The sequence below is a fragment of the Gekko japonicus genome, unplaced genomic scaffold (genome assembly GCF_001447785.1).
Source record: "Gekko japonicus isolate JY-2015 unplaced genomic scaffold, Gekko_japonicus_V1.1 scaffold76, whole genome shotgun sequence".
In the NCBI taxonomy this organism is placed as follows: Eukaryota; Metazoa; Chordata; class Lepidosauria; order Squamata; family Gekkonidae; genus Gekko; species Gekko japonicus.
Window position 1 is genome coordinate 434,078 of NW_015166420.1, and position 13,626 is coordinate 447,703.

At 46.3% G+C, this 13,626-nt stretch overlaps 1 protein-coding gene across 1 annotated transcript in view; it reads right to left on the reverse strand.

Moving 5' to 3' along the window:
• NOC2L (NOC2-like nucleolar associated transcriptional repressor) overlaps nt 1-9,424 on the reverse strand; it is an 87,327-nt gene extending 77,903 nt beyond the window's left edge. Inside the window, exons 1-3 of the mRNA XM_015411658.1 lie at nt 9,366-9,424; nt 5,055-5,234; nt 2,017-2,191 (exon numbers count right to left, since the gene is read on the reverse strand). Of these exons, the coding sequence (XP_015267144.1) occupies nt 2,017-2,191; nt 5,055-5,234; nt 9,366-9,385 (375 nt within the window). The 5' untranslated portion in view covers nt 9,386-9,424. The remainder of the gene's footprint in view (nt 1-2,016; nt 2,192-5,054; nt 5,235-9,365) is intronic.
• Between the last annotated feature and the right edge of the window lie 4,202 nt (nt 9,425-13,626).

The following is a 13,626-nucleotide window of genomic DNA, read 5'->3' on the forward strand; positions in this document are numbered from 1 at the left end:
AGGGTAGAAGCTTTCTTGAGTCACTGCTCACTTCTTCAGAAGTGAGCAATGACTCACGAAAGCTCCTACCGGCCACCGATGTTCCCTCTAAGCCAGTGGTGGCGAACCTGTGGCACGTGTGCCAGAGGTGGCACTCAGAGCCCTCTCTGTGGGCACACGTGCCATCGCCCCAACCAGGCCCAGACCATTATTAAAATGTCAAATTCTCTCCCAAATAATTTTAAGTAAATGAAAGCATTTGGGATTGCTTTCCTGACTTTGTTTGAATCATCTTAAGTTAATGTATGAGTTGTTTTTTCTAAAGTGAAACCTCAGTATTCAGGTTAAATGGCCGTGTTGGCACTTTGCGATAAATAAGTGGGTTTTGGGTCGCAGTTTGGGCACTCGGTCTCTAAAAGGTTCGCCATCACTGCTCTAAGCTGAGTTAGTGTGAGCTAGCTCACAGTTTTTTAGCCTCCGGCTCACCCATTTTTGCCTTAGCTCAGGAAGGGTGGCTCCAAAGCAGTGAGCAGTGTTCCCTCTAAGCTGAGTAGTGTGAGCTAGCTCACAGTTTTTTAGCCTTCAGCTCACCCATTTTTGCCTTAGCTCAGGAAGGGTGGCTCCAGAGCAAACCAATTTATGCAGTAGCCAAATTGCTCGCTCACAACTTTCGTGCCAGTAGCTCACAAAGTAGGATTTTTGCTCACAAGACTTCACAGCTTAGAGGGAGCATTGCCTGCCACATATTTTGTTAATCTTTGAAGCTCTACTGGACTCTTGCTTTTTTTCTGCAATGAAGACTGCCACGTTCCGGCTTCCCACAAGGCCAGAGGTACTTGATACCTACTCCACCCTGTGCCGCAGTGCCTTTTTAGGTGGCATATTTATTCCCTAAATAACTACATAAACAAAAATTAAATATACTGCAGGAGCTCCTGTAGAGCAAGATTCGAGTGAAGCGGCACTTTAAAAGACCTACAACATTTTCAGGGTACAAGATTTCGAGAGTCAAAGATCCCTTCGTCAGATATCTGGAAACCTTTGTCGATCTTTAAGGTACCGCGGGGTCCTGAAGAATCCTGTTCTTCGGCTTCAGACCAAGACGGCTACCTACCGGAAACACTCTCCCATCGATGGTCTCACACGAAAAACCTCATACCGCACATTTTGACTAAAACCTTGTCTTAAATAGCATTCCGTTCATTAAAAACAAAAACAAAACGCTTCCCCAACCAGTCCTCTACTGGAAATAATGGACAAAAAGGCCTCAGAGGAAAGAAAACAGCAGCCCTCCCTCCCCCTCCTTCTTATATCCCGGAATGAATAGAAGCCTTACATGCTCTGGCAGGAGAGACCTCTGTCAACATCCCCTGAAGAGCCACCACCGGATTCCAGAAGCAGAGGAGGGAGTGCAGGAGGAGGAAGAGGAAGAGGCCGGATTTATGCCCCACCCTTCACTCAGAGTGGCTTACAATCTCCTTTCCCTTCCCCTCCCCACAACAGACACCCTGTGAGGTAGGTGGGGCTGAGAGAGCTCCTTCGAGAACTGCTCTTGAGAGAACAGCTCTGAGAGAACTTGTAACTGACCCAAGGTCACACCAGCAGCTACATGTGAAGGAGTGGGGAATCAAACCCGGTTCTCAAGATTAGAGTCCGCGCTCTTAACCACTACGCCAAACTGGCTCTCAACTTTCGGTCTTGCAGTTCTGTGAAGGAAAACGTGACAGGGGTGAAACAAATGCTGTGGATGTGTTGGTAAGAACCAGAATGGACCCCAAAGACAGTGAACACCCTGTGCTTTTGCGGAGCCAAAAGACTAGTTCCTATTACACACACAGCAATTCCTTTATTGGCATTTCACAGAGATAAAAACATAGTATCTGGGAAATAAAATTCAGATTCTACATAAAACACAATTTCTGTTAAAAGATACCTTGTGTTGAGCACTTACAGAATTTTACTACGTAGACTAGTTCCTATTAAGTTCATTTTGCTTTCACAAGTAAGGAACCCCTAAAAAACATCTGGCTACCGTACCTCCAGTTTATCAGGCAGCACATGGCGTTCCTCCTCATCGTCTGAGCTGTCGGAGTCATCAAAATTGAGTAGCATCTGGTCATTTTCTTGCAAGAACTTGTAAAAATCCGGATCTCGTTCCTTCAGCCGTGAGAGCTGGTCTTTGTGTTCTGACGCTTTACCCTTCTTGGGTATCCTGAAGAAGGAGGATTAAAAAAAAAAAACACATGGGAATGAATTGTTGTCGCACATTCTAACATCACAGAATCCTTCCCTGATTGTCTTCCCTGAAGAAGAAGCTCTGGACCACAGCCCTGGTCACCTAGTGCACTGCAGAGGGCTAGGAACGGACCCTGGCTCAAGGGTCCAAATCTGCTCTGCATGTGCAATTTCCAAGGTCCAATCCCTGGCATCTCCAGTTGAAAGGACCATATAGGAAGTGATGTGAAAGACCCCTGCCTGAGACCGTGGAGAGTTGTCGCCGGTCACAATAGACCAGGGGTGTCAAACATGCGGCCTGGGGGCCGGATCAGGCCCCCAGTGGAACTAGCTGTCTTCTACTTCTTCTTCCCGTTCTACTGCTGCTGCTTCTGCATCATTGTAGGTTTGCAGCTGACAGATACACACACCTGAACAGCAGACTCAAAGATTGCAACAGCACAGACATTTTGATGTAATAATTCAGAGCACGGGGTGTCACTGTTAAATAAACAAAATATTGTAAGAGTGCTGTGTTCTGACGCTTTACCCTTCTTGGGTATCCTGAAGAAGGAGGATTTAAAAAAAAAACAACACATGGGAATGAATTGTTGTCGCACATTCTACCATCACAGAACGCTTCCCTGATTGTCTTCCCTGCTGAAGACCACAGCCCTGCTCACCTAGTGCACTGCAGAGGGCTGGGAACGGACCCTGGCTCAAAGGTCCAAAGCTGCTCTGCATGTGCAATTTCCAAGGTCCAATCCCTGGCATCTCCAGTTGAAAGGACCATATAGGAAGTGATGTGAAAGACCCCTGCCTGAGACCGTGGAGAGTTGTCGCCGGTCACAATAGACCAGGGGTGTCAAACATGCGGCCTGGGGGCCGGATCAGGCCCCCAGTGGAACTAGCTGTCTTCTACTTCTTCTTCCCGTTCTACTGCTGCTGCTTCTGCATCATTGTAGGTTTGCAGCTGACAGATACACACACCTGAACAGCAGACTCAAAGATTGCAACAGCACAGACATTTTGATGTAATAATTCAGAGCACGGGGTGTCACTGTTAAATAAACAAAATATTGTAAGAGTGCTAATGTTTTTAAGTAAAAAAACCCCTTTGTGTCTGTGTCCTTTACAAAGTTTTTATCTTCACTACCTGGCATTACATTTTATGACACACATGGCCCGGCCCAACAAGGTCTCATTAACAAATGAGTTAGACACCCCTGCAATAGACAGTACTGACCTTGACAGATCAATGGTCTCCCTCAGGATGAGACACTATCCCGTGCATTCATGTTCTAAAGCGCCTTACTAGTTCATTCAAGGTGCAGGCCAAGTGTGTTCGGCTAATTAATTAATTGTTGCATGGCATTGTGTGTAGTATAGCCAGGAGGTCCTAAGTTTGTCTGGCAGCCAGCAGCTGTAGCTCTTTAGTATTATGCACCGCTAGGTGGTGAGCTAGACTTGTTTTTTAAGGCAAGAGATGTTTCAGAGAGGTGTCTCTATATTGCCTGCCTCTGCGTCCCGGCCCTGGTATTCCTTGGAGGTTTCCCTTCCAAATACTAGCCAAGGCTGACCTTGCTTAGCTTCCGAGAGCTGATGGGACCGGGCTAGCCTGGGCTATCCAGGTCAGGCCACCGTTGGGCTTCTCAATCAATTCAATCTGTTTATTAGGGTCAGAGACCCATCAAATAGCAACACATCGTGACAAATTTGTGATACAACCAAAAGTAGCCAAATAACAAAATATACAATCCCAAACAGATACAGCCTAAAACAGGGGTGGCCAAGCTTGCTTAACGTAACAGCCACACAGAATAAACATCAGAAGACTGAGAGCCGCGAGACATGAACAAATATCACACATTTTAATTGGAAAACATGTAAATCTGCTTTTTATAAACCTTAAATTAGACTGCGTGAAAGAGCGGCCTGCGGCTCCTGAGCTGCAGTTTGGCCACCCCTGGCCTAAAACCCGGGTATACAAATTCCAATACCAATTCTAAAATGTTAGACTTAAAACTGGTAAAAGGTTAACTATTTCTGTTTAGCAACTTTTCCCGGGCTTCTCAGTACGGACAGGCACTCTGCTCTCTACAGCAGTGATAGGCATTCAGTGGCCCCGTGACATTCCACCCGTAGCTCTTCAGAGCGCTATTCCCCAGTGTGGCACCTGGCCATAGAGATGTGAAGGCCCGGAAAAAAACTGGAAAAATTCGGGGGGGAAACGGTTTCCCCCCATTTTTTCCCTGAAGCCTTTTTTGTGTTTTTTCCCGAAAAAATTAGCATTTCTTTTGTCTTTTCTAGATTGAAAGTCATTCTGTTACTTTAGGAACATAAAATATGACTATGGACATTTTTACTTGGCATGAAATTATCACAACTAGCATATTAAAAATATAGTGTATCCAAACAATTATTACAAACAGAATACCCACCCACATGCAAAAACAAAACTGAAACCTTTTTCTTTTCTTGTGACAATAGCACCTCCTAAAGGAAGAAATGCACCTTGTTCTTGCATTGGAGAGTTCAATTTGTAACCTAGGATTTGCTTGTCCTCCGTGCACAGAAATTAGATCGATCTGATACCATACATATTTTTAAGAAATGATTTGGAAAATATTTGAACACCTGGTCTTAAAATATTTTATTCATCATGTTAAAATAAAACGTTTCATAATCAATTTTTTTTTCTTTTCTTTTTTCAATTTTTCCAATTTTTCGGAAAAAAACAAAAAGGCTTCAGGAAAAAAAACGGAAAAAACCCATTTTCCCCCAAAACTTTTCCGGCCCTTCACATTTCTACACAGAGCTGAGCAATTCATCACAATCCCTAGTGACCTTCCGCCTCTTACTTTTCTGCAGATTTAGACTTAAGCGCTGCCTTCTTCTTGCCGCTGGTCTTTCTGTTCTGACTTTGCTTTCTTCCTGCGCCTTCTTCACCGGAATCCACAGCATCTCCCCCCGAATCCCCATCCACTTCGGAATCAAACCCAGAGGTAAGGAATTCATCAACGCTCAGCTCAGCCAGTTTTCTAGTTCCAGAAAGGTGCAGGCGAGGGAGAGAAGCAAACGAGACAGATTTAAGGGAGCTGTGGACAGAATAGCTGGAAAGTAAATCAGTTAAAATACGCAAGACAATCCAAAAGAGTCAAAAATTTTATAGTGCAATTCAAGAATTTCAAACAGATTCATACAAATGTAGAGCCCAGGGGCACCTTTACAACCAACAACGTTTTGTTTGAGGTATGAGCTTTTGTGTGCTTGCACACTTTTTCAAATACATCGGAATGGTAGGTAAGGTTCAAACGTATAGACAGGGGCTGAGCAGCAAGTTAGCACGTTCAGCCCCTGTCTATAAGTCTGAACCTCACCTTCCACTCCAATGTATTTGAAAAAGTGTGCATGCACACGAAAGTTTATACCTTAAATAAAACTTTGTTGACACAGAGAGTACTCCATCTTTCTGTGTCATACCTCTGAGGATGCCAGTCACAGCTGCTGGAGAAACATCAGGTCCTACAATACCGAGACCATGGCCATACAGCCCGGAAAATCTACAACAATTAATGAACTCCGGCCGTGAAAGCCTTCGACAACATATTAAAATGCTGCCGGTCTTTTAAAGGTGCCTCTGGACTCTAAATTTGTTCTACTGCTTCGGACCAGCACGTCTGACCACCTGAAACAGCTTCATACGTTATCTTCTATTGACACCACCAAACTAAATAAATCATTTTTAGATATCCTGAATCCAGTTTCTCAGTATCAACCTCCTTGCATGGCTGAATGATTATTCCAACTTTCTTGGTTCAGGATCACTTCCTAACACTTCCAAAGTTCAGTTTTAATAAAAGACACTGCCCATCAGTTAGGATAATCTAGGTAAGTCCCAACTTGGATGCTTTCGCCTCCATGGACGCTGTACCCTCTGGTCCATGACACCTGACCTTTAGAACTCTCAGCCTCTTTAAGCGTAAGTTCATCCCCAAAGTGAGCCCACAAAATTCCCCACAACTTTTCCAAATAACCAGCAGAAATGTATTCTGAGTCACTAGATTTCCCAATTACATTAATGACGACTGGGAGATCACCAAAATGAAGATCAGGGGTGGTGGTGGAGAAACTGATGCTAACTTTACACATGTACACAGTAAATTCAAAAGACATTTAAAGATCCCACATATCCATAAGCCTGAGGCAGCATGCATCTATAACCGCACAAAGCCCCATCACTACCAAAATTTGACTTAAAAGTTGGATTCAGTTATTTATAATTTACTAAAAATGATCAACACTAACAGATCATTAGGAGCTGCGGTGGCTCAAGTGGTTAAGACGCTGAACTGCAGGCTGTGGAAGGTCAGTAGTTCAGCAGTTCAAGACCAGAGTGCACCACATGACGGAGTGAACTCCCGTCTCTAGTTCCAGCTCCTGCCAACCTAGCAGTTCGAAAGCAAGAAATTGCAAGTAGATAAACAGGTACCACTTTGGTGGGAAGGTCACAGCGTTCCGTGCACCTTGGTGTTTAGTCATGCCGGCCACATGACCATGGAAACGTCTTCGGACGGCGCTGGCTCTTCGGCTTGGAGTCGGACTCGACTGGCTTTTGAGCAAGGGAACCTTTACCTTTACCAGATCATTAATACAGTCTTCTTCCAGATGAGCCTGCCGGGGTCTTTAAGAGCTGTATCGGTGGCTCTTCTCTGGGTGCTCCTGACGTCAACGGGTGGTGAGACGAGAGTCACCCTCATTATGGAATACTTCCCTACAATATTTTTGTTTTGGTACGAGATTAAAATCTTTTTATTCTCTAAACTCTCCAGGAGAGCTTGATCACCTAGATCTGGGTCCAGAAACACCTTACAGAACAACAAGATTTTGGGACATATGAGACTCCAAGTTTCCTTTGTCAGCAACTACCGAAAGGCCATTCCCTGAAAGCCCTGACCCTGGATAGCCCAGGCTGGCCTGACCTCATCATATCTCGGATATGGTACATCCTCATTTGGACTACTGTGTACAGTTCTGGTCACCACACCTCAAAAAGGATATTATAGCACTGGAAACGACGGCTGAGGGGTGAGATGATGCGTGGGATAGAGCAGGTTGAGAAAGAAGGACTTTTCTCCATTTCTCACAGTACAAGAACTCGTGGGCACTCCATGAAATTGCTGAGCAGTCGGGTTAGAATGGACTTCTTCACCCAAAGAGTGATTAACACGTGGAATTCACTGCCACTTCTTCACACAAAGAGTGATTAACACGTGGAATTCACTGCCACAGGAGGTGGTGGCGGCTACAAGCATGGACAGCTTCAAGAGGGAACTGGATAAACATATGGAGCAGAAGTCCATCAGTGGCTATTAGCCACAAGGTATAGATAGGGGCTCTTGGTCTGGGGCAAGGGATGCTCTGTCTTCTTGGTGCTTGGGAGGGGGGGGCAACAGTGGGAGGGCTTCTAGTGTCCTGGCCCCACTGATGGACCTCCTGATGGCACCTGGTTTTTTGGCCACTGTGTGACCCAGAGTGTTGGAGTGGATGGGCCGTTGGCCTGATCCAACGTTGGCTTCTCTGATGTTCTCTTATGTTCTTAAGCTAAGCAGGGTCAGCCTGGGCTAGCATTTGGATGGGAGACCTCCAAGGGACACTAGGGGGCGTGATGCAGAGGCAAGCAATGGCAAACTACCTCCGAAACGTCTCTTGCCTTAAAAAAAAAAAGTCTCGCTCACCACCTAGTGGTGCATAACACTAAAAGAGCTAGAACGTCTGCCTGCCAGACAATCTTAGGATCTCCTAGCTATACCACACATGCTGCTATATGGTAATTATAATTAATTATATTATACCCTGAAACTCTCGATAGTCCTAAGGTGGCAGTGGACTCAAATGTAGCTGTTCTACTGCAGACCAGCAGCTACCCTCAGTGTCGCCTCTAAGCTGGGCATGTGAGCGGCCCCGCCTTAACACAGGAAGCCCTGCTCAGCAGCAAACTGGAGCGGCATGGGGTCTTGCACTGCCCATTTCCCACTTTAAGATTACAGCAGTTATATTCTGCTCAGGATGTGAACTGCTCCATTCAATAGGGGCAAAAAAATTAGAGGGAACATCGGTTACCCCCTGAAACTGTCAGGATTGATGTTTCTGTTATATCACTGCATTTTATCTGAGTCTTTTACTGTTCTACCCATTTTTCTTGTTCTAATATACTAGCTGGATGCATTAATATTTTTATTTTATTGTGTACTGTGGGGAGGAGGCTTTTCAAAACCATGCATTCTTATACAAAAGAAACGTGCGCTAAGATAAGGCATCTGCCATTTGGACTGAGACCCTGGCTCAATACAATCATACCACAACACTGAGCTGTTGAACCACTTTATAAACGGGTAACATTGCTAGGAAACCCTGTCATCATAGTTATCAAGAGCAATGCTCCCTCTAAGCCGTGGAGTCTTGTGAGCAAAAGTTCTACTTTGTGAACCACCGGCATTAAAGCTGTGAGCGAGCGATTTGCCTTCTGCATAAATTAGTTTGCTCTGGAGCCATCCCCCCCCTGAGCTAGGACAAAAATGTGTGAGCCGGAGGCTAGAAAACTGTGAGCTAGCTCACACTAACTCAGCTTAGAGGGAACATTGAATTCAAGAGAGCTCTTTTTCTGGGGGAACACGCCAGAACACTTTCAGAACACCTCTTTGACAAAATTATTTTTAAAAATGTTTACAAATTCGTGAGTTTTCACCCTACAGATTGAAAACTTCATTTCCCTCTTGAGAGTTCTGGCACACAGACACACGATTATTAAATGCTCCGAGGTATCTACTGGGGGGAGGGGGGGGCGACCAGTCCTGCTTTAATTTTAAAACACTGACTCTGAACATAGACGTCGAAACTTTCACTTAAAAGGACATTTACAGAGGTTCTTCACTATTATACTCCACATAACATAAAGAAACTCAAAGAAACCCCACCACATTCAGTAGGACTGCTTCCCAAGCCCCATGGACTGGGTTACATAATGCCCTTTTCTGCCCTGGTGGAGGAGTTTAATGCAGAACCCTCCCCCAGATTCCGGGAGCCGATGCTCAGGGGTGCATTCTGCAAGGACTCTAAGCTTGCATTAACGTCGGCAACGGAGGAGGCCCACCCTTTAAGAGCCCGCTTACCTCTTGGCGGAGGCGGCCATGCTTGCTCCCCGCCGTCTTCCAGCTGCAGCAACGTGGTCCGAGGCGCTTCCTCTCCCAGAATGCAACAGTCGCGATAGTAGACCCAGCGAAAGCCGGGCCAGGTTGATTCTTAGGTTCACGGGCAGCGGCTGGGAGGAGAGAATCCAGCTCGACGGGGACCGAAGCGGTAGGGCGCATTTGGACAGAACTGTGCCTTTTTGCTGGGTGGCTGCCGCAGTGGCTCTTGAATTCTCGCCCCCAAACATTTAGGAAAAGGAGAGGGAAACACCGTTGTTGGCACCAGTGCTTTTAGTTTCGAACCGATGTGTTTATTGCACCATTGATTGTGGAGCAGGGGCGCACAAAAAGATTGAGTTCGAAGGGTTCGCATTGAAAGTAGGATTACCCGTTGGGGGGGGGGGGATGGCCTGTCCCTTTAATAGAGGCTTAATGGCATAGTATACCAGGTGATGTTATTTATCTCCCTGTCTTGAAAAGCTTCATCTGCCTTTTTCCTCACATTAAGTCGCCATTAAAGGGAGGGGACAGCTTTTCTCCAGGCCTGTTGACAACCCTAATTGCAAGCCTCTCCGACCTTTCTTTTGGTGGCTGGTTGCAATACAGGGTGAGTCTGGAAAGAGGGTTGGAAAGCAACCAGCAGAAAGAAACGCCCTATAACAATAATACAGGCCAGTCTGCCCTTTGGCTTCCTTTTTTAAAAGTTATGAGCCTCTGATGAATAGAGTTCGAGTTGTGATATCAAAGGCCTGCACTGCTGCTCCCAGGAAGCGATCCGATTTTTAATGAGTTGTAATCAGAGAGGTCATGGATTCAAATGCATCTCTGCTGCAAGCAGGGCCGGCTCACTCACTAGGCGAACTAGGCGATCGCCTAGAGCGGGCCGGCCCTTAGGGGTGCCAAACTGCACCCGGCCCCGTAATCTGGGAGTTTCTTGATTATTTGTGTTTTTCATTCTTCCTAAAATGCATTTATTTTTGAAAATTGGTGGGCGCACAGGGAGGGGGGCGCCAGAAGGGATCCTCGCCTAGGGTGCAAAATAAGCTGGGGCCAGCCCTGGCTGCAAGCACACAAGGTGAAGCAACCGGAGCCAGTTTGGTGTAGTGGTTAAGAGCTAAGGACTCTAATCTGGGAGAACAGGGTTCGATTCCCCACTCTTTCACATACAGCTGCTGGTGTGACCTTGGGTCAGTCACAAGTTCTCTCAGCTGTTTTCTCAGGATCAGTCCTGGAAAGAGCTCTCTGAGCCCCACCTACTTCACAAGATGTCTGTTGTGGGAAGCAGAAGGGAAGGAGATTGTAAACTGCTATGGGAGTCTTTGTGAAGGACGGGGCATAAATCCAACTGTTCTTGTTACACACCCCACCCAAATTGGCATTATCTTGGCCTCCTTTGTGGGATTTATCAAATGACAACCTGGAGGCCTCCACAATATCACAGGAGGAGGGAATGATTTGAAAAATGTGATAAACCCCCCCCCCCCCAAGATCTCCCTCTCCAGGATTCTGTGAACTCCCTGACTCTTGGGATTTGCAAGTTCTCCTCCTGCAGTCATGAAATAATTGACATGTTTGCTAGTTTAGGCAAGCTACTGTCCTAGCTAGTTAAGTTTAGGGACCCAGTGGTAGAGTCTGCTTGTATTTCTCACCTGAGTAAGGTGATAAAAATGCATATTTAGTTAGCATTGGGATCCTCCAATTGGGTAATCAATAGACTGAGGATGGGCTAGGGAGTAAGCACTGGGTTTCAGTTGTATTACTCTTTTTCCTTCTCCTCTAGTCTGTTCTCACATGAGGTTTACAAGCTAGATTCAGGTGCGTAGCCATGTTGGTCTGAAGCCGCAGAACAAAGTTTGAGTCCAGGGGCACCTTTAAGACCAACAAAGTTTAATTCTGGGGATAGGATTTCATGTGCAGGCACACTTCCTGCACATGAAAGCTTATTGTTGTTGTTGTTCAGTCGCACAGTCAACTCCGACTCTTCGCGACACCATGGACCAGATCCCGCCAGGCCCTCCTGTCTTCCGCTGTCCTCTGACGTTTGCTCAATTTCATGTTCGTTGCATCTAGGACACTGTCTAACCATCTCATCCTTTGCCGTCCCCGTCTTCTTTGACCTTCAATCTTACCCAGCATCAGGGTCTTCTCCAGTGAGTGCTCCCTTCTCATTGGGTGGCCAAAGTATTTGAGCTGCAGTTTCATTATCTGGCCTTCCAGGGAACAGTCAGGGTTGATTTCTTTTAGGATTGACTGATTTGATCTCCTTGCAGTCCAAGGGACTCTCAAGAGTCTTCTCCAGCACCATAATTCAAAAGAATCTATTCTTCGGCGCTCGGCCTTCCTTATAGTCCAACTCTCGCAGCCATACATGACTACTGGGAACACCATTGCTTTGACCATGCGGACTTTTGTTGGCAGGGTGATGTCTCTACTTTTTATCATGCTGTTTAGGTTCACCATCGCTTTCCTCCCAAGGAGCAGGCGTCTTTTAATTTCATGACTACTGTCACAGTCTGCAGTGATCTGGGATCCCAGGAACGTGAAGTCTGTCACCACTTCCACGACTTCCCCTACTATTTGCCAAGGAGTGATGGGGCCGGATGCCATGATCTTAGTTTTTTTGATGTTGAGCTTCAAGCCCACTTTTGCGCTCTCCTCTTTTACCCTGAGTAAGAGGCTCTTAAGGTCCTCTTCACTTTCTGCCATTAGAGTGGTATCGTCTGCATATCTGAGGTTGTTGATCTTTCCCCCAGCAATCTTAATTCCCGCTTGTGATTCATCCAGGCCAGCATTATACTGTGAATTGTACTTTATGTGAAGCTTATACTGTGAATTAAACTTTGTTTGTCTTAAAGGTGCCCCTGGACTCAGACTTTGGTCTGAGGTTTAGAAGCCTTTAGAGTCCAGATGAAGATTAGAGCTGTTGGAATATTTATCCTTTATTTAATCTCCCAGTTAGCCTTTCCTCATTAGTAAGTAAAGTTTTATTTTAAAACTAATATACAAGTGTTGTGCTGTGTTTATTGACTCTGCATAATCAAAATACCCAAACAGGTTAATTCCTTCCCCTTTAACTGACTTTCAGTCCTCATCAGAGCCTTTATTCCCTCTGGGTTAACATACTCACATTTTTCTGCGTATTTAGGGAATCCCCAGAGATCCCTCCTTTTCTGTGGGGTGTGTCTTTGTTTCACCCCTACAAGCCCAGACCACAGCTAGTTGTAGTGTGTGTGAATGCTGTAAGCAATTAGGCAAATACTTAGTATTCAGTCCCTCTCAACCTAATCCATCTCACAGTGTTGTCAGTGTAAAACAGGAAGGGCACTCTACATACTGCTCTAAGCCCGGGGTGTCAAACATAAGACCCCGGGGGCCAAAAACTGGCCCATCCAGGGCTCTTACTCGGCTGCAAGCAACTGGTACCTATGGAAATGTAAGGTACACCTACTTTGATGGATCCCTTTGAAAAAACGTAGTCCTGTGTGTGATTAAATAAATGTATAGGAGGTTCTAAGGATCCCCTAGTAAATCAATTGCTTTCGCTGCTTGGAATCAATTCCTTTTGTTTGTATTTTGAGTAATAAATCCTTTATAAAGTTTATACCTGGTGTTATATTTTATGGCATACAGGGTCTGGCCCAACAGAGTGACATTCATGTCAGATCCGGCCCATGTAACAAATGAGTTCGACACCTCTGCTCTAAGCTCTCTGCAAGAAGAGCAGCGTTTGAAAAAGGTCCCTGCCTGCAAGGAGCTTGCATTCTCAAATGTGCAATGGAGGCAAATCTGTTGAGCAAATAATCCAGATGGATAAACCTATCTCCCATCTGCAATATCAGTTTCCCGCCGGCGACACCCCCGGACCCGGTTCGGGAGCTAAAACCACGTGCCTGCTGACCCACCTCCCGGCTTTCTCGGTGGAAGCGCCTTCCTTGCCCTCGTGCGTCCCCCAGCCGGCGTTTCTGACTACGGAGCGGGCGGCGACTTTAAACGCACCCCAGCCCGAGCCAGCCTGTGATTCGCGCTGGAGAGGCTTCGGGGGGAAAGTGCTTGTGTTTTCCACTGTTGCCAGCGGCGCCGAGAGAGCCCAGCCGTGCCCGGGAGTCCCTGATGTGCGAGATGTGCAAAGAGGGAGACGCGTGAGCGTGCAAAAGGGAGGGGAGCGAAGCTTGCCGGGGAGGCTCCTGCAACGGGCGAGCAGTTTTGCACGGACCAACTTTGGAGGGAGGCAGACCCCCCCCCC